At 52.5% G+C, this 20,417-nt stretch overlaps 2 protein-coding genes across 13 annotated transcripts in view; one reads left to right on the forward strand and one right to left on the reverse strand.

Annotated features, from left to right (window-relative positions):
• SGPL1 (sphingosine-1-phosphate lyase 1) overlaps window positions 1–20,417 on the forward strand; it is a 90,167-nt gene that overhangs the window by 960 nt on the left and 68,790 nt on the right. The window contains exon 2 of one of the 3 annotated variants that reach the window (XM_070470773.1): window positions 15,696–15,814. The exons of 1 other annotated variant lie outside the window; for it this stretch is intronic. In XM_070470773.1, coding sequence (XP_070326874.1) covers window positions 15,696–15,814 — 119 coding nt within the window. Of the gene's footprint in view, window positions 1–15,695; window positions 15,815–20,417 lie in introns of those variants that run through there. One more of the 3 variants, XM_070470781.1, reaches the window with a different exon arrangement.
• On the reverse strand, window positions 1,251–19,714 carry TBATA (thymus, brain and testes associated). 10 transcript variants are annotated; one of them, XM_070470783.1, is made up of 13 exons: window positions 19,618–19,714; window positions 18,602–18,772; window positions 13,658–13,776; window positions 12,118–12,353; window positions 9,766–9,921; window positions 8,870–8,949; window positions 7,327–7,500; window positions 6,402–6,462; window positions 5,782–6,195; window positions 5,321–5,402; window positions 4,300–4,444; window positions 2,506–2,558; window positions 1,251–1,473 (listed from the first exon to the last, which is right to left on the reverse strand). In XM_070470783.1, the coding sequence occupies exons 3-13, from the start codon at window positions 13,702–13,704 to the stop codon at window positions 1,275–1,277; spliced, it is 1,647 nt and encodes a 548-aa protein (XP_070326884.1). In that variant the 5' UTR covers window positions 13,705–13,776; window positions 18,602–18,772; window positions 19,618–19,714; the 3' UTR covers window positions 1,251–1,274. The 10 variants fall into 10 exon arrangements, with proteins under 10 accessions (XP_070326884.1, XP_070326883.1, XP_020733122.2 ...); XM_070470782.1 differs by lacking the exon at window positions 18,602–18,772; XM_020877463.2 differs by lacking the exons at window positions 18,602–18,772; window positions 19,618–19,714 and adding an exon at window positions 15,714–15,803 and having other exon boundaries at window positions 7,327–7,497.

Raw genomic sequence — 20,417 nt, forward strand, 5'->3', positions numbered from 1 at the left:
GCAGGAGGAAGTCAGCGAGATGGCATAGTTTTTGGTTTTGTCTGTATGTTTTGTTTTTGGCTGTGCCACTTGGCATATGGGATCTTAGTTCCCCGACCAGGGATCGAACCTGTGCCCTCTGCAGTGGAACCATGGAGTTCTAACCACTAGACTGCCAGGGAAGTCCCAGGGCATAGTTGTTATAGATGATGCTACCACCAGGGAAACATCCCTAGTTTCCTTTTAAAGGACCTTTCCTTTAAAGGACCTTTTAAAAACAGGACAATTTTATACTGACCATGAAGCTTTTTGCTGGATTCACAGCAAATCCCCACCTAGTCCCTGTTCTTGACTGAAGCCTGCTGAGCAAAAGTTTTGTGTGAAAGGGGTTCCCTGAATTGACATCGGGAGAATGGCAGCGGTGCTGGAAGTGTAGAATGGAGCCACAACCTGTGGACGGAACCAAGTCAGTAGAAGCAGGAGCTCAGAGCCATAGTGACCATGACATTGTAAACACTCAATGCCAATACCCCCAGCCACAACCAAGAAGTCTGCAGAAATCTCAAGGAAGACATTGGCTTCCCAGAGAGTCAGGGCCATCTTCTCTATATCTTAAAGGACAGAGATACCCCAGCTGCATCTGGGTCATATTTATGTAATATCCCTTTCCTTTTTGATTTTGTCAACCACATGGTGCTAACTCTATGCTTGTCCTGAATGTAAGTCCAACTTTTGGTGCGGGTTACTATTCATAGGCAGCAGAGTCCAGCAGATAGAAGCACGATTCTAGAAGCAGATGTGTTGTGTTTGGATCCTCACTTTATTATGTGGCCTTGGGCAAGCTGATTCACCTTTCTGACACTCAGGTTATTCATCTAGAAAATGAGAGTGATTCTCTACCTCCTAGGGTTTTGGGTGAGCATCAGATACAGTACCACATATAAATTTAGTACGTACAACAATACAGAGTGTTCATCAGTAGCTAGTACTTTAGTCCTGCCCCAATGTCTGGTAGGAATTCAGTCGTTGCTATGGATGAGTCTTCTAAAGTGGCCTGTGAGTTCCCCACCTCTGTGCTAATCTGCCCAGAACCCTGTGAGTCCTGACCCAGGGGTGAGCACAGCCCTGTCCACCCCTTGACCTTTGATTCTGTGGAAGCAAACAGAAGCAGGGAAGCCCGACACAGGGAGGCTTTCTCCAAGGGAATCGGGATGGTTTGGTTCAGCTCATCCCCCTTCCCGGAGCAAACTACATAAGCACAGACCTCCTGCTGATGGGAGAGTGGAACTGTCCTCTTAAGGGGAAGACAGTAGTTTAATGGGCTCCACGTGATAGGAAAACCAGTACTGCTGTTGAGGACTTAGGGACGGAGTCTTCGAACTCAGGGGTTTTTCTTGAGGGAGGCGCAAACTCCTCAGCTCTCTGCCTTTGCTGCCTTCTCTTCTGGGTTCTGGCTGGAGTGCACGCGAAGAACTTGAGCTTTGCCAATGTTCTCTGGGATGGGGAGAGGGGACACAGCAGGCAGGAGAGTGTGAGGGAGCTGCCCAGGAGATCTGGGGAGACCCCTGCTCCCCGCTCCAGGCCCCAGTGCCCAGGTCAGGCCAGGCTTCTGCTCAGGCTCCCCGGTCACCTGGGAGGGACTGACTGCCTTCCCCCAGTCTCACCTCCACCCTCTTCTACATCTGGGTGTCACTACTACATCCAGGTCACAGATGTCTGCTCAGTACCTACTCTGTGTCAGACACTGCTCTGGCACACAGGACCCCTTACCGTCCGGGGGAGAGCATTGTACATCAAGAATGCCTGTCTTCTCTCCCTGCAAGCTTCCTCCCTTCACCCTCCTGCCCTGGTCTAAGGCACCCCTTTCCTCCCTTGTCCCCCTCATCCCCTCTGGACCTCCACAGTCCATTCTCCACACGGCCACCTGAGGGGTCCCCCCATGCCCCGATAATCCTCCCGTGGACCCCATGCCCCCTGCGTGAGACCACACGCCTGACCTTCCCTGGGGGCTGGCCCTGCCCACCTGTCTCACTTCTTACCACAGTTCCCAGCCCACTAGGGTCTAGCCGCCCTGGCCTGCCTGCCTGCTCTTTCACCCTCACACCTGGCAATGGAAGCCTTGTCGTAGGCTTTCCCTTGACCCACAGAGGGTTGGATCCTTTCTGCTTCTTGGTTCAAGGGATCTTCTCCATGCCCCCGCCACCCCCAACTCACAGTCATTCTGACTCTCCTATTGCCCTGTTATTTCCCGTATGGCACCGTCTCCCTCAGGTGTCTTTGTGGTCTGCACGTCTCTCCCTAGGATGTAAGCTCCAAGGCAGTGGAACCCATCTCTGAATTCTCCCCCAGTGATCCCCAGATCACTGGGTACTAACTAAGGATCTGCTGAGTGGATGGATGGATGGATTAACCGAGCAGCTTCTTTGGGCAGGGGCCCATCTCTAGAGGGGTCCTTGAATCCCCCAAGGGATCTAGCCGTGGTGGGCTTCAGTGAGCCCCCCAGTGCCCTGCTCTGGGGACTCTTACCTGGTTGTTCGCTTTTTGATAGAGGTGGTGTCTTCATCTTCTTCGGGGATTGGCTAAAACCAACACAAGGAGAGATAGGAAGGTCAGGCTGGAGCCAGATGGCCAGCTGAGTGACAGGGCAGGCGGGGAGGTGGGGAAGGTGCCCCTGGGAAAGGCAGGAGTCAGCAGGTATCTGTCCAGGGATGGCCCCACCCTGAGCAGGACCCCCAACAACTGTGGCACCATCGCTCACTGTGGCCACAAGGAACCCAGGCCTTTCTCCAGGGAGATGCAAGAAAGGCCACTGCACTGGCCCTCCCTTTGCCTGCTGCTTTCCTGTAGATGGGAACCCTAGTGAGCCCTAGTGAATTACTGACAAGCATGGATAACGCCCCTATCCTATATAGGCTCTGCACTTCAGCAAGCCTTTTGATGCACCCGATGTAGTGTTTCTTCTCTATGGCTTTAGGAGAGGGGGTTTTTGAAAGAGTAAAACTGAGGCTCACAGATGGGAGGTGGCTTGCCCAAGATCACCGTGAAATTGCCTTACCATTGGTCTCAAGGTAAACAAGAAAACCAAGTTTGGGGCCAGAGCAAGCACCTGTACCCTCAACACATTCAAACCAGCACTGCATCCCGCCTCCTTCTTCCAGGCTGCCCAGTCTCCAGCCACTCCCAAATTTCACATTCCCTATTGCTTCGAATTCCTGGCTTTCCCAGCCCTCCTCACTTCTGACTTGCCCTACTCTTGCATTTGCTTGTTCAAAATACACATCTCCATGTTCACCCCCACTCTACTATGTGGCAATCTCTGGGCATCTGCCTCTCCAACCAGCTCCTCAGTGACTCTCAGTGCTGCTGGGCTGGGAAGTTGGATAAGCCTGAGTCTGCATGCATGCTAGGTCACATCAGTCTTGTCTGACCCTCTGTGACCCCATGGACTATGGCCTGCCACGTTCCTCTGTCCATGGGATTCTCCAGGCAACAATACTGGAGTGGGTTGCCATTGCCTTCTCCAGGGGATCTTCCCAACCCAGGGATCAAACCCTTGTTTCTTATGTCTCCTGCATTGGCAGGTGGGTTCTTTACTACTAGCGCCACCTGAGAAGCCCATGGCTGAATATGAGTCCCAGCTTTTCTGCTGCCCACCCGGGTGACTTTGGGCTGTCATTCAACTGTCCTGAGCCTCAGTCTTTTTATCTGTAAAATGGGAAGCCATACTGCCTCCATGGGTGGCTGCATGGACTAGAAATGTGTTAAACACCCAGCCAGGTCAGGTACACACAGTGGACACTCAGGATCGCTGGTCCCATGGCTGACCCTCAGGCCCCACTGCCCTGCTGTGTGTAGCCTCCCCTCATCTTCCCCTTGCCCAGCTTGTCACTAATCCTTCTTTCAGCCATCTGGAGGACTTAGTACCAGCACAAAGTTACTTCTGCCTGCCTTATGTTACCCTTCCTTCTCTGCTTGTGTCTTCCCATGGCCCAGGAGCTCCTGGAGAGCTTGATTTGTGTGGCTTATCCAGCTCTGTTTTGCTACAAGTGACACAGGTCACTGCCCCCCCCCCCCACCCCCACCGCCATATCCTCCACAGCAGGCCTCTGGAGTCTGGACTGGCAGAGAAAGTCTCTGAGCCATAAGGTGGCACCAGGGGTCCCAGGGAGAGTGGGGCCTCTTCCTTTAGTGCAGGCACAGGCAGCCCAGGCTCTGGCCTCCTTTCCCGGGCCTCCTCGGGCCACACCTGGGCAGACAGGTGGCTGAATATGAGGGAGCAGTTCCGGGAACAGAGGGGCAGGTGAGGGGTATGACACCCACCTGTAGGGTAGCTGGGGCCTCTCTTGAAGTGAGTCTTGAACTTCCAGGAGCTGGTTCAGGAGTTTTTCTGCTGGGATGGACACTGGGGGTTGGGGAAGGAGCTGAGCCACCGCGGTCTGCAGGAGCCCCAGTGCCATGTCTTTCTCTGTAAGCACAGCCGAGGTGGGGGGGAAAATGCTTAGGGGCAAGACCTCGGCCCCCAGCCTGCTGTTGGATGGGGTGGGCAGGAGCAGGGCCTCCAGCTCTTCTGCCCCACAGGAGTCCATGGGGAGTGCCATGCATCTCTCTGGCTCCTATGTGTGCAGCATGCCTCAGCCTTCCACACCTTTACACACCTGCTCATGTGTACCTTATTCTTGGTTTACCTGCCATCACACCCCCTGGCCCTCTGGGAAGTCTGCTGGGGACCCGCCTTCCTCCCCTTCCTCCTTCCCTCTGGCCCAATCAGCTCTCTGGCTCTCGTTCCTCACTCCTCTACTTAGATACACTCTCCACTCACCATCCCAGTGTGTATGTGTACATCTGTTCACGTGTACACATGTGTGTGCTCCTGTGTGTGTGTATTTGCATGAATGTGTATATCCATTTATGTGTACACATGTGTGTGTGCTCTTACGCATGTATATTAGCATGAATGTATGTGTCCATTCATGTGTACACATATGTGTGTGCTCTTACGTGTGTGTATTTGCATCTCTGTGCATGTGCGTTTCCCACAGTGGTGGATTAAGGTCTGTCTGTCTCCCTCCCAGGGGGTGAATCCTATGGTCAGCATGGAGGAGGGTTCATTCATAAGGAGCAGTATCATAGAAACCCTGCGGAGGAATGTGGAGGAGAGGGCAGTGACGTTGTCTAGCTGGAAAAGGTTAGTTTGTGGCTCCAAAAAGGAGCAGCAGCCCCCGTGTAAGGCCATGGGACTGGGACGGGAGCCCAGTGACATCTGAGTCCTGCAGAACCAGAGGACACGGCCCTCAGCAGCCTCCACTCAGATGAGGACCTGGGCCTAGGACGGTGTTCTCACCCTTGGCAGGCGCATAGAGTAGCCAGAACTGGATAGCATTCAAGGAGTCTGTCTGCAGAATTTGCGAAAGCAGTTCCAGGATCTGTGGGCAGGAGGACAGGCCTGGGTCAGCGTGGCAGGACAGCATGTTCTAGCTGGCAGCACAGCCCCTCCCCATAAAGTGTTCTCTCCCCACATCCTTGGCTAGACTGGCCCCCACGATGGTCCCTGCCTACCCTCTGCATGGACTTTACACTTTGTAGAAAGCTTTCTCTGCCAACAGCCCTGGAGGAAGGTTCTTCACCCCCTTCCTGGACAGATGAGGGATCTGAGGAGGACACCTGGCAGAGATGCTGCGGCAGAACGAAGCCTCTGAGTCAGTTTCTTGGACCCCTCATCCCTGAGCCCTGTGTGGTTGTACCCCAAGGTCCCTCACTGGGAAGGGGAGGTCAGAGCTGGCCGTCAGCTCCTCAGAGACGCACCGAGTCCCGATTGCCTGGGTCCTTGGTGTGGGAATTTCAGGGACCTCACGGGCCTCCTCTCCCTGAAGCGCCCGAGCTCAGAGTCTGGAGATGTTAGCAAAGAGGTGGACTGGTCCCTGTGGACGGCTTCAGGGCTGTAGCCAGCCAGTTCTGTGCACCACTTAATCGGCAGCCCCTTCCTGCCCAGGGCTGGGCTGTCTTTGCTCCCAGGGGCCTCCTCAGCCCACTCAACCCCCCACATCTTTGCTACTTCAGGGCCCTTCCCCCACTGTGTCCTCCAGTAAAGGGTCCGCGGCAGGAGATCCAGGCCTGTCTGAGGAGGGCTACGGGGGCTCCCTAGGCTGGGCTGCTGGCGGTGGCGGCGGCAGCCATGTAGAGCTGGGGCCTGCAGTGGGTGGTGGAGCTCCTGGAGTCCTAGGAAAGTGGGATCCCCTCAGTGTTTGGCGGCCAGTCTCCCCAGGTCTGCCATGTCTGTGGCAGAGTGGAAACTGGGCCAGGCCTCACTCCAGGCCTCCGCCTGCTAGGCTGCCCCACCTCTCCCCCCGGGGAACCCGCCTGCTGAGGCAACCCCCACCCCCCATCGGCCTGGGGCTCTCCTCCCTTCTCCACATCCAACTTACCTGCCCTGTGCCCCCTCCCCATGGGACCCGAGAACCTACTTCCAGGCAAGGTGAGGCCGCCCTATGGTGGAGAAAGCACTGTGTTTGAGCCCCTGCCAGGCCGCTCCTTCTCTGGGGACCTGGGCCATGGGCCATCACCCGGCAGGGCCTCAGCCTCCTCATCTGTGGGGTGGGAATCCCTGCCCTGTCTGATCTGTCTGTTCCCCGTGCTGTCGTAAGGCTCCCGGGGGCCGCGTGCTATAAAGCGCTGGTCACGGGGCAGGTGTCAAGATGCCGCCACAGTCTGGCCTCTCCTGGAGAACACGTGCACCTCTGAACAGAGACTCGCACTGCCTTGCCCACTGGCATGAGTCCTGCATGCCTCGCAGGCCCTAATGGTAGACTCGAACACAGAGGAGGGGTCTTTATGCTCCGCTGCAGCACAGACCAGACCCCTCCAGAGTGTGGGGACCTGGCTGGGACCAGCCTTGCAGGCTGTGGGGGCAACCCACTGGGTGTGGTGAGGATGCACCGGGCAGGGCCTCCACCTCCATGCTTCTCATTCCACCACTGTGGCTCCCTTCCTTAACTCATCAAGTACCACTGCGGGGCCAGACCTTGTGGTAATGCATCTGTTGTTCCAGTTTGACTAAATGATAGAACTAAGGTCCCTAGAACGGAAAAGACTTAAAGATGGAAAGGCTCACACAGAAATCTAGAGGCAGCTGGGGATTGGAATCCAGGCTCCTGACTCCCAGAGCTGGGGTTTTTGAGTCTTAGGGTCTCAGGGACAAGACCTTCTCCCTGGGAGAAGCAATACTTGAAAGCACTTTGCAAAGGTCCTAGTTGGATCCCCGCGAAACTGGGAGCAGGTTCCACCAAGTTCTCTGCCCTCAGATGAGGGCCTCCATAGGGCCCACAGCCCCCAGCCTTCCCAGAGCCTCACCAGCAGCTCCTGATCCTGTAGGAGGAAAGTCTGGTCTCCTCCATCTCTGCTTGCAGGCTGGTTTCGGCCCTGGTGGGAGTGGCGGCGGGCCATGGCCCGGGTAGAAGCAGGGATGAGCCTGCCAGTCTCTGCTGAGTACTTTGCCCCCTGTTCACGCTGAGGCTCCTTCTTCTGCTAGGGAAAAATGTGGCCAGAGACTCCAGGCAGAGAGGGAGAAAGAAGAAAAAGCAGAGGGGGAAAGGTGAAAAGAAGAGGAGGCGGCCAGGGACCCAGGATGTCAACCAGGCCGGCCTCAACCTGTCTTAGACCCCCCACTCACCAGTGGAGGCAGCCCTTCCTTTATAGCCATTGCTCTTCCTCCTGGAATTTTATTGAAGGTCGGCTGCCCTCACCCCCATGGTCCTCAGTCCTGCCTGTGTAGGCCCTCCTTCAGATCCCTCCCCTCAGCCCATCAGAGATTTGAAAATAGTATCCTGTACCAAGACCCCCACTACCTTCCTTAATTCTTAGCTCAGCTGCCCCCAAACCTGTCCCCCACAGCTTAGCATCCTTTATTTGCCCTGGAAAACCTTCCTGAGCCAGGTGGGCACAAGGCCTGGGACCTCCTGCCCCTGGAACTCCAGTTAAGACTGGTAGTATCCTTCTCCCCATTATATCTATTTTTAATATTTATTTATTTGGCTGTGCTCGGTCTCAGTTCTGGCTTGGGGAATCTTTTAGTTGTGGCTTGCAAACTCTTTAACTGGGATCTTCCTGGACCAGGGATCGAACCCGTGTCCCCTGCACTGGCAGGTGAATTTTTAACCACTGGACCACCCATTTTAAAGATAAGAAAACTGAGGCCCAGAGAGCTTAGCTGAGTTACCCTGAGTGTTACAGCGAGTTAGCTGTGGAACGAGAACGAGAACTCTGCTGCCCAAGACAAGGGTAGGACCAGTCTCGGCCAACAGGGGCCAGGCCTGTCCTAGGACCAGTTCCAACTACCTTCATGCTGCCTCCTACTTGTCTTTACTGGTTTATCAACAAATAGCACTCAGGCTACCCCCAACCTCTCTGAAATCCTTCAGTGATTCTTCACCCCTTTGTCAGGTAAAACAGGAAACTAAGTTCAGAAATGAGAAGCAAGCTGATCTTGCCCACATCCAAAGTCGGCCCCCCTCCGACAAGTCTCTCACTGCTGCCCACTTATCTCCTGTACTTTTAAACCCTCCATTTTCTAAGACGATGTCCTGGATTTTCTAGTTTGCGAAAGAACATCTGTGCCAGATGCCTCCACCAGGAACGCCTCCCCCTGTCCTCTTCTAAACTATGAACCCTTCCTGGATTTCTCCACCAGGGACATTGTGTCCTCTGAACCCTCACTGTGACCCTGTCTCTTGGGTTATATTCAAGGACCTTCTCCTCTGCCAACAGCAGTGCCTCCCACCCTCCTGAGAAGGTTTGCTCTGTGCTGGTGTGGTTGGAACCACGTGGGAGCGATTTAGTTACAAAGGAGTGGGCCCATTTCATTTCTTCTTGGACAGCTCCTTTGTTCTGCACCCACCTCCTTGCTCTTCAGCTCACTCTCCTTGGTGAAGATGGCCACCTGGGAAGCCAGGTCCTTCAACTCCTTCTTCCAGGCCTCTGGGAGGAAGGGGCAAGATCTGGCCAACTGATCCCCGGGGTCTCCCCGTGCACCCTCCCATTGTGCTGAGTGTGGAAGGGTGATAGGTGGAAGAGCCTCCTCTCCTCCCTGCCCTCCCACCCAGCATCTTAAAGGGAAGGGCATTTTCACAGGGCACTTGGTGCCCTTGAGGGAAGGAGCTGGAATCACACTATTGGTGGATGGGTGGGTGTGCTTGCTGCTGAAATTTGTGTCCCAGCTTGTGTCTTAACTGGGAAATGCTGGAGAATGTTTGGCTACGTGTACCGAGATATTTGTGATTTAGACTAGCTTTGCCTCCTTTAGGAAAATGAAGCCAGGGCAGAGATTTGGTCAATAGGCTGTGCCAGTTGCTACAACACTGAGTGGCTCCTGGCCAGGTTGGTAAAGGGCACTGCAGGAAGCCTTCTGGGCCCCTCTGCCCCTTCTCCAGGGTCCTCCCTGCTCTTCAGGGAAAGAGAGAGGCTTGGCCTAAGTGGAGGCCTCTGAAATGCTGCCCCAGCACTCTCTGTGGCTAACTCTCCTGACTGGCTGGTGCCTGAGCACACAGGTTACAAAATTCAGTATTTCCAATACTGTTCCTGGCTAGAGCTGGAAGTCACATGTCTGTTGCCCAGATCTGTTTGTCCTCTGCTTGTTCTGACTCCTCAGATACTTCAGATCCAAGCAGGGTTGCATTCCCGAGTGCTGAGGACCCCCACCCAAGAGCCATGGCCTTTTCCTTCTCAGGCACCTGCCCAAGCCAGGCAGCCCTTGGGCACAGGTATAGCCCCAAGGTAGAGGGCCCCAGTACCCACCAGAATAAAGTCGGGGGTCCCGATTGGACTGCGGGTCTCCAACAGGCACTGAGATGGTGGGCATCCTGATCAGGTAGCCGGGTAAGAGTGTGGCTTGAGGGGAGGTGGCCAAAGCGAGCTTGTCTCTGACGACACAGACAGGCTTCCCGGTGAGATCTGTTAAGGGTTGGAGGCAGTGGGAAAGGGGACCTGGTTGGACCCCAAGAACTCCAGGAAAATGGGAGGAGGCTGGTGGGCAGGGAAGCACTCAGCCCCACTTCTTCCAGTGAACACAACCCCAGAGGTGGCTAGGGCTGGGAGGGCCTCTCAACAGCTCTGACCTTACCCCTGGAGACACTTAGCATGGCAGCGAAAGGATGGGCTCAGGGTCACATAGTGAGACTGGCCGAGAGGAGATGAGAACCCGGGATACCTGGGACCCTCATCTGGGGGTCCCGCTGGTTTTCTGTGACAGGGTAACGACGTGCAGGTATGAGCGCACAGACTGTGTGGAGCACACAGAGGCAGGAGCTTCAAGAAGAGGAGTGGGAGCAGGGCATTAAGCCACAGTCTGTGGCGAGAAGGGCCTGGGCTCAAGCCACAGGGGCCGAGACCCTCTGGATAAAACTTCATGCCATCGGTCAGCCTTGCAGGTCTGAGTGCATGGCAGCCTGGGGGTGGTGAGAGAGTTTACATGTGAGGAACCTCCAGGCTAAGGTCTGTGTGGGACCATAGCATCATTGGCTTCCCAGGTGGCACTAGTAGTAAAGAATCTGCCTGCCGATGCAGGAGATGAAAGGGACATGGGTTTGATCCCTGAGGTCAGGAAGATCCCCTGGAGGAGGGCATGGCACTCCAGTATTGCCTGCAGAATCCCTTGGACAGAGGCGCCTGGTCGGCTACAGTCCATGGGGTCGCAAAGTGACTGAAGTGACTTAGCATGTATGCAATGGCATCGTTAGATGGTTAAGCTTTGGAGAGCAGCATGGTTAGGACTTAACCGCAGTGTCTCACTCTGTCCTCCTGGAACACTTTCCTTTGGTGCCAGGACCCCTCTCTCTCCTAGGTCCTCCTAGCTCACCAGTCACTGCTTTGCTGCTTCCTCTTCATCTCCCCAACCCCTTAACCTTGGGGTCCCCAGATTCATGCCAGGTTCTCCTCCCTGGCCTCTCCAGGGTCCTGTGATGACCCCCATCCAGCACACTTCTTCAAACACCACTCCCATTTGAGTAGCTCTCACATTTGCATCTCTGCCTGAAACTGACGCTACTGCCTACTTGGCACCTCCCCTCGGGCTTCCCCACCCCGCCTTCCCTTGGACTTCTAAGAGGTATCTCACATGCTGCATCTCCCAGCATCTCAGAGCAAACCCTGAACCTTCCCATCCTCCACTGGCCCTGTCTATAGGCTCCTCTATCTTAGTCAGCACAAACTCAATTTTCCAGTTTCTCAGACCAAACACCTGGGAGTCAGCTTGACTCTTCTCTCCATCTCATACTCCATTTTTAATCCATCAGCCAAGTCTGTTGGCCTCACCTTCTGTATCTCTCTAGAGCAGGGTCATTAACTCCTCCACTGCTATCTCTCTGGTCTAAGTCACTGTCCATTCAGAAGCCAGCAGAGCCCTTCTCTTACTTCTTTGCTCTCAACCCTCTGATGGTTGCCATCTGACTCAGTGAGATGGCTTAAGGATGACCATGGTGAGCTCCAAGGCCCACCCAACGTGGGCCCCGCTGCCTCTAATGTGTCTCACTTCTCCTCCTCCTTATTCTGCTTCAGCCACACCCACGTCCTCACTATTCTCCAACAGGAGGCTCTTTCTTGCCTCGGGGACATTGTCGCGGCTCTTCTGTCTGCCTGGGACATCTTCCCCTTGAGATCCACATGGGTTATGCCCTGTCTTCCTTTAGTCTTTGCTCGAGTATCATGCTGTTGGTCAGGCCTTGGCTCTGTATATGGCCTTGGCACTTCCGATCTTCTGACACCTTATCTGTTTCCTGCTCTTCCCCACTAAAGTTCAGCTCTGTGAGACCAGGGACACTCTGTCTTGCTTGGTCATAATGCCAGGACCTAAAACGTGCCCGACTCATAGTTCACACTCATTAGATCTTTGATGAACAAATAGCTGAGTGGATGAAATGGCCTGAGTCAGAGAAGAGAGCACAGCTCTGGAGCAGAATATATTCATCCCTTTCTCTGATTTGTAAGGTGGGGGAACCGGCAGTGATGTAAATCCTGCAGGGCTCTGCAGTCTGCCCTTGGAATCCTCACCCTGCCCCAGGTAGGTCTTGGCTTGGCCAAGAGTGGCTGGATCCTCCCTTTCTAGCGGCCCCCCGACCCCCACCATCAGGCCCTGGCCTACCCCAGCCCTACCTTGGATGTGGGTCACGTGCTGGGGCTGGGGGTGGTGCCTGGAGAAGAAGGAGTGGTGGCTGAGGCGACCGAAGCGGTAGGCACTGGGGGTTTGGGGCTTGGACGTCCTCACTGCCTCTCGGATCAGCTCGAAATCCACGGTCCCTGGGATCGTCAGTTCTTTCTGTGGCCCGCTGTCCCCGTGGCTCCTTGGCTGGCACCCCGACTTCTTTTCCAGTTTCGGCTCAGCCTTTGGGCTAAAGGAGAGGACCAGGGAGAAGCAAATGGAGCCCGAGGCAGCGGTTCCCACCCGAGCTTATGGGAGTCCATTCCTGAGATATTCTGAAAACTGCTTAACAGATTCCACCACCACCCCCATGGCGCTAGAGCCAGGCCTCCGCCAGGGTCCTTTCGCAGCCATGCCATTCAGCCCTGAGGAACTTCCCATCTTCCTATGATGCCTGAGTAGAGAGCCAGGATCCATCTCAGAGAACTCAGATGGAATCTCCCAGCACCCCAGTTTTCTCTCAGAGACCATTTCCAAAGCCAGAAGGAGAAGCCATAGACCCACCTCCTCATCCAGATACCTGCATTGGAGTAAAGGTACATTATGTACATCTCCAGGGCCAGGGGGCTGACCCTAGCATGGGCCTCTTCCCAAGCCAAACAGTTGGCGGCCCAGGAGAAGCCAGCTATAGGCTGTCACCCAACCCCCCCTTGCCCTCACGGGCAGTTTTGGCCCAGACTCAGCATCCAGGAGCTGATACCAAAGCCAGACTGGGCCAGCCAGTCCTCTTCCTGTGGGGGCCCCCCTGGGAGCTGCAGAACTAATGGGCTGGCTATCTGGGCTGCGTCGCTGTGGAGAAGCTTCAAGCTCTTGCTTCGCTTCGCTTTGCTTCACTGGAGACAAGCGTCTCAGGTTCTCCGTCCTCCACCTGCACCCCTTCCCTCTCCTGAGGATGCTGTGCCTCCCCCCCCACCCCCAGAGGAATAGGTGGAGTCAGTCCAGCAAGGATCCAGGGGTGGGCTGCTCTCCGCCAGGGACCTGGTTGGGACCACCTGCCTGCTCGCTGTCTGCTTCCCCTTCTGGCGGCCCTGGCTGAAGGGAGGCCCTCTGGAGGTGTGTAGGTGGACTCTGGATGTGCTAAGCAAGGCATTTTGCCTCGGGGCCCTCTGAGAATTTCGCTGACCAGGCCCCTGAGTTTCCTGTTCCATCCTCAATTTTCTTCTAGGGGATCTGGGACTTAAAGAAATAAAGTAAACCTTCCCTGAATGTCACTGTTAGTTGATCTCCCCTGCCCCCAACTAACAGTGGAAGTCACCCCCTGAAACCCCTGGAATGTTTATGCTCCTGCCCCGAGCTACCACACCCACTCCCGACCCAGGAGGGGCCCTGCCTGGGATGTGTTAACTCAGGCCTGAGAACCCACTGGGCGCCTGACTGATAGCAGAGGGAAGGCGACCTCCACTTGGACCCTCGGTCTGTAGAGTTCTTTTGTATTCTACCCTCCCCAGCTCCCTCCACCTCCTCCGTCAGCAGGGAAGGCATTGGGGACCTTACCTGGGCAGTGAATGCTCTGCCAATTGGGCCCTCACTTCTGTAGCCATTGGGAAGCCTCTAACAGTGTAAAGACTGGTGCTGTTAATACGAGTGTTGAAGATGCATAACAGGAACAGACACTTTAGGGGGAAAATTGGCAATATCTTATAAAATTGAACATTTGCATGCCACGTCCCAGTATAACCCAGCAACTGCATGTGTGTGCTTGCTAAGTCACTTCATTCGTGTCTGACTCTTTGCGACCCATGGACTGTAGGCTACCAGGCTCTTCTGTCCGTGGGATTCTCCAGGTAAGAATAGTGGAGTGGGTTGCCATGCCCTCTTCCAGGGGATCTGCCCAACCCAGGGACTGAACCCAAATCTCATGTCTCCTGCATTGAGAGACAGGTTCTTTACCACTAGTGTCACCTGGGAAGCCCTAAAATTGAATGTTTGCATGCCATATCCCAGCATAACCCAACAATTACTGTTCCAGAAATACACCCCAGAGGAACTCTTGCAGATGTGTAAGAATATTCAAACCAACATTGTTCAAATTAGCAAAAACCTGGTGACAGTTTACATGTCCAATGCAGAAGAGTGGATAAATATGCCATGGTCCATTCAGACAATTGAACACTGTATTGCAGTGAAAATGAATGAACCGCAGCTACATGCAACAACATAGATGAATCTTACAAATATAATGAATAGTCAGGGAAAGCAAATTGCAGAAGACCATATAGCCTGAGATCCTGTTTAAAAATAAAATTCAAAAACAAGGAGAATTATCATAAAGGTAATAAGACAAAAGCAATGAAACTCTGCAAAATTCATGTAGTGGCTATGTCTGAGGGCAGATAAAGAGCAGGGGGAGGAGAGGAGCACATAGGATGTCTTGGTGGTGGTATTCTAGTTCTTGGTTTGAGAGGTGCTTTTATTAGCATTCATCATATTACTAAATAAGCTAGATGACATGAATGAAAGATAAGTGTCAACGCCAAATTGACACATCAAGGTGATTATGAATCTGTAAGTGGAGTGCTGGGGTTGCAGGTGCCGAGGATGGGTTGAGCAATCAGTACATTCTGAGAATTAACCCTCTGAGTCATAGAATCTGCAGAGATTCCCTCAGGGCCAGGCTTCCATCAGGTTAGGGTGGAGGGGAGCAGACAGCACTGCCTGAGATTGGGGAAGGGGAGAGACTTTGAGATCAAGGAGGCAGGCATCCTGATTCAATCTCCTAATCTTTCCCTAAAGACAAAACCAGCTGGTAGGGCATCCTTTGAAGGTAGTTTGGACATCCTTGATGAAGAGGCTAGGCTCTGGAGCAGTGGTTCCCAGCCGTTTTGTTACCAGGGACTGGTTTCGTGGAACACAATTTTTCCACAGATCGGGGAGTCAGGGGGAATGGTTTCAGGATGAGTCAAGCACATTACATTTATTGCGCACTTTATTTCTTTTATTATGTCAGCTCCATCTCACATCATCAGGGATTAGATCCCAGAGATGGGGGACCCTTGCTCTAGAGCACTTTGATGCTGCAGGGTTGAGAACAGGGCATTTACAAGCCCCATACCCACCTGCCTACAGGAAAAGGAATCAACACAATAGAGACTTTTAAAAATACTTCTGACTGTGACCATAGTAAGAAACTCATTTTTATATCATAACCCAATTCACACATACACACACACGTGTGCATGTACTTATGTGTGTATCTGAAACTGAAGCAGTTCTTGTTCTTGGTGTATATGACACATACTGATAGTTTCATCCTACTTTTTGTCTTCATTTAGTCATTATCAAATTCAAACTATTACATTGATTTTATAGGCTACTGTGGATTATATCACACAGCTGCTGGGAAGAGGTCAACAGGGCCTCTAGTGGGCCTGGCCTGCCTTTGCCAGAGCGGGCCAGGCCGGGCCCCATTGCATCTGTCCTTGACCTTCCTTCCCTCTCCCCCAGGTCCCCAGTTGGCCAGGCACAAGGGCCCTGAATGCTGATACCAATTCAGAAACAGAACTTCTCTTTCCCCTTCTGTGCCCCACCCCAGGCTGACCCCTGAACTCACCAAGGAAAGTGGCCGCTATCCTATGCGGGTGAGGAGCCCTTGCTGCCCGGGCAGGAAAGAGCCAAAGGTCATGACAGCGGGAAGCCTTGTCAGTTCTGTGGGTAAGCCTGTCGCTTTGTGACTGCATCAGCCAGTGGTTGCTAGGTTACCCCTGCCCTACAACTCCAGAACCGCTCCCCAGCACCCCTCTCCTCACCCCCAGCCAGCTCCTCTTACCCTTCCTGGAGGGGCAGAAGGGCTCACCGAGCGCCCCCTGCTTGCCTGCCCTCCAGGCTCCCTCTCTGTCTCCCATCCAGCACTTTCAATGGGGCCCAAGGAAGAAAATGAGAATCAGGGGCTGGTTGCAGCCAGTGTGCAGCAGGCAGAGAGAGAAAAACTGGCAAAAAGGTTTGGTTGGGCTGGGTGCCAGCTCTGTCGGCAATGGCCGGGCTGTCTGCCACTGTGGAGTCTGTCCCCCCGCGCCCTATTTCTAGGGGTTGATTCTCAGAGAGCTAGCTGTCTCTTAGATGGAGAGGAGGTGGCCGCCAACAGGATCCAAAGTCTTCCTGCGGCCCTACTCCAGGCAGGAGAGCTGGGTGGAAGGGCCCTGGGCTGTCAGTGGCAGGGGTCTTGATGGGATTCTGACCCACCCTAGGTGTGTTGCCCAAGGTGTGGGACAGTGGCAAGAATACTTGGTTCCAATTCCAGCTCTGCTTCCTAGCTGTGTGGCCTCAGATAATTTACCTGATGTTTCTGAGCCTCAGTTCTCATGTCTCTGAAATGGGAGACTCCTCATGCTCATTCTCATGGGATTTTTGAGATTGCCTAATGTAAAGCCTTTGACTGTGTGGATCGCAACAAACTGGAAAATTGTTAAAGAGATAGGAATACCAGACCACCTGACCTGCCTCCTGAGAAATCTGTGTGAAGGTCAAGAAGCAACAGTTAGAACTGGACATGAAACAACAGACTGGTCCCAAATTGGGAAAGGGGTACATCAAGGCTGTATATTGTCACCCTGCTTATTTAACTTGTATGCAGAGTACATCATGAGAAATGCTGGACTGGATGAAGCACAAGGTGGAATCAAGATTGCCAGAAGAAACATCAATAACTCAGATATGCAGAAGATACCACCCTTATGGCAGAAAGCAAATAATAACTAAAGAGCCTCTTGATGAAAGTGAAAGAGGAGAGTGAAAAAGTTGGCTTAAAACTCAACATTCAGAAAACTAAGACCATGGCATCTGGTCCCATCACTTCATGGCAAATAGATGGGGAAACAATGGAAACAGTGACAGACTTTATTTTTCTGGGCTCCAAAATCACTGCAGATGGTGACTGCAGCCATGAAATTAAAAGACACTTGCTCCTTGGAAGAAAAGCTATGAGCAACCTAGATAGCATATTAAAAAGCAGAGACATTGCCTTCCCGACAAAGGTCCATCTAGTCAAAGCTATGGTTTTCCCAGTAGTTATGTATGGATGTGAGAGTTGGACTATAAAGAAAGCTTAGCACTGAAGAATTGATGCTTTTGAGCTGTGCTGTTGGAGAAGACTCTTGAGAGTCCCTTGGACTGCAAGGAGATCCAGCCAGTCCATCCTAAAGGAAATCAGTCCTGAAGATTAATTGGAAGGACTGATGCTGAAGCTGAAACTCCAATACTCTGGTCACCTGATGTGAAGAACCAACCCATTTGAAAAGACCCTGATGCTGGGAAAGATTGAAGGCAGGAGGAGAAGGGGATGACAGAGAATGAGATGGTTGAATGGTATCACCGACTCAATGGACATGAGTTTGAGTAAGCTCCGGGAGTTGGTGATGGACAGGGAAGCCTGGAGTGCTGCAGTCCATGGGGTCGCAGATTTGGACACAACTGAGTGACAGAACTGAACTGAATGTAATGCACATGGAAGTGTTTAGAGTAGTCCCTGGCACCAGATGTGATCTCCTACTTTATTACCCTCTCGGAGCCTGTAAAATGGGGTGTCCTCACCTAATTCTCAGGTCATTCTGAAGGACAAATGAGCTGATAGAAGTGAAGCACCTCATCAGATGCCTGGCGCACAAGGAAGGAAGGAAGGAAGGAAGGAAGGAAAGTCACTCAGTTGTGTCCGACTCTTTGCGACCCCGTGGACTGTAGCCCACCAGGCTCCTCCCATGGGATTCTCCAGGCAAGGGTACTGAGATGCTCACAAATGGTAATAGTACTAATCACTACTCTTATTGGTATATATATATATTTTTAATTGATCTATTACTGGTATCTTGATGGAGGGGGATGGGATGGGTCCTGAGCCTGAGAACTACTGCGAGCAGTTTACTTTTTTTCTTTGAGACTCAGCTGAAAAAGGGGCTCAGGATAATCATTTGTCCACAGGACTGAGGTGAGTTCAGAAGCCGCGAGGGGTGTAAACAGGCTCTGTAAATGGAAGAGTCTGCAGACGGCACTTGGTGCTATCCAAGGAGTGAGGCTGCTGGCCCTCAAAATGGATGGGTGTGGGCCTGTTGGAGGGTCTTTCTTCTCAGCCTCCCTGGCTTCTTATCAGTGGCCCGAGGCTTCTAGACTCTGTGTCTTCTGCTGGGGAGAAGAGCAGGAAGGGGGATAGCTAGAGGCAAACACAAGTCCTTTAAAAGTTCTGCCCATCCCCTCTGGGGAGTGGTGACTCAAGCCATTGCAGTGACCCATTTTGGGGTGGCCTCTGAACTTGACCTTGCCTCTTTTAGGCTCTGGCTTCTCCTGGGCTTGTCTCTAGAAGAATGAGGTGACTCCTTTGAAACCATTCTGAAAGCCCCCTCTTGCATGCTTCTGAGAATCCTGGTGGCTACAAGGATAAATGAGACTGTATTTGAAAGAAGAGAGGGCTTCTTCCCTCCTGCCAGCCCCTCCACGCTGCTTTCAGCTCACCTGGGGGATTTCCCACAATGTGGCCTGACTCAGTCAAGAATGAAACCCACTCATCCTCCCGTTGCACTTCTTCTCCCTACCACTGTGCTGTTTAAAACTGGACCCCAGGTCTCCGTGCAGATTGCAGCTTTGGGACTGAAGGGGTACCTTATAGATGTCCTCGACACTGTTCTGTAAGATTTATGAGAGAATTCAGGGGAAACCCTTCTGACTGCTGTTTGTGTCCAGTCACTCGGTCATGCCCCGACTCTTTGCAACCCCATGGACTGTGGCCTGCCAGACTCCTCTGTCCATGGGGATTCTCCAGGCAAGAACACTGGAGTGGGTTGCCATGCCCTCCTCCAGCGGATCTTCCCAACCCAGGGATCAAACCCAGGTCTCCCGCATGGCAGGTGGATTCTTACTGTCTGAGCCACCAGGAACACTGTCTTAATAACTGCAGTTTTAAGTACATCTTGATTTCTAGCAATGTGAAACTTCAAGGAAAACTCTATTTTTCTCCTCCACTCTCAGTATTTCTGAAACTGGATGTATAGGGGTTTCTCCACACCATACCTTTCTCCATGTCAGCAGGCACCAACTGGGTGTCCTACAGCTCTAACTTAATTCTGACGCTCTCTGCTGGGGGTGGCATTGGACCCCACATGTTATGGGCTCAGTCCTTCAAGGCTGCCCCTCTTCAGACCCTGAAACTGAGTCCCACTAAAATCCAGCTCCCTTACCAAGTCGATGATTGATCTCTCTATCCAAAACTTAATTCCCTTTCTTGTCCCCTCTGACCTCAGTCCTATGCCAACTGGACCCTCACCAACCAGAGTCAGAGGACTAAAATTGCTGTTGTTGATAACATTGTTAATGTCCTAAGGTTGCTACTGTGGATATATCATTAAGGTCTAAGTCATGCTGTTTCTCCAGGTCAAAGTGAGTTAACAGGCCTCAAGCCATGGACAACCTGGCCAAAGAATCCTAAACTAGAGACCTCCTGAATCCCAAAACTATAGTCACAGAAGTGTCACCTGATGATGATTAATCCCAGCCTCTCTGTTCTTCCCTTCAAAACACCTCTTACTCAGAGACCAAATGGAGAGGACTTGAGACTTATCTCCTGCTTCCTTGCTGGGTGTGTGGCCATAATACCCTTACTTTGCTGCAAACACCCACTGTCAGAATTTGGCTTTCTGTGACCTCAGACACATGAGTCCATGCTCATAACAACATCAGGCACAGGTCCAGGTTGTTATCTGTATTTCTGACTGGCCAGCATTAAATTGGGGTTCCCATGATCCCCTCCTTGGGTTTGAAAGGTTGCTAGAATGACTGACAAAGCTCAGGTAAATATTTACCTATGTTTACCAATGTATAGTAAAGGGTATTATAAAGGATACAGATGAATAGTCAGATGAAGAGGTACATAGGACAAGGTCCTGTGTGTAGGAGCGTCTATCCGTGTGGAACTGGGGGTGCCACTCCCAACATGTGGACATCTCAACCCAGAAGCTCTTCAAACCCCCAGAAGCTCTTCATCCTTTCGGGTTTTTATGGAGATTTCAGCTGGGGCTTCCTGAGTGGCTCAGATGGTAAAGAATCTGCCTGCAAAGAATTCCAGTTTGATTTACCTATGGTGTTTTTCAGTGTATCTCTTTGTATAACCTTTTGGTGGTTGCTGTAGGCATTGCATTATATATACAAAACTTACCACAGTCTACTGGTATCATTGTTTTACCAGTTCAAGTGAAGGTTTTAAGTATAGACACCTTACTTCCTTTTATGTAATTTAGCCTTCCCTTTTATAATACAACTGTCTTAAATAATTTCC

The sequence above is a fragment of the Odocoileus virginianus genome, chromosome 7 (genome assembly GCF_023699985.2).
Source record: "Odocoileus virginianus isolate 20LAN1187 ecotype Illinois chromosome 7, Ovbor_1.2, whole genome shotgun sequence".
Classification (NCBI taxonomy): Eukaryota; Metazoa; Chordata; class Mammalia; order Artiodactyla; family Cervidae; genus Odocoileus; species Odocoileus virginianus.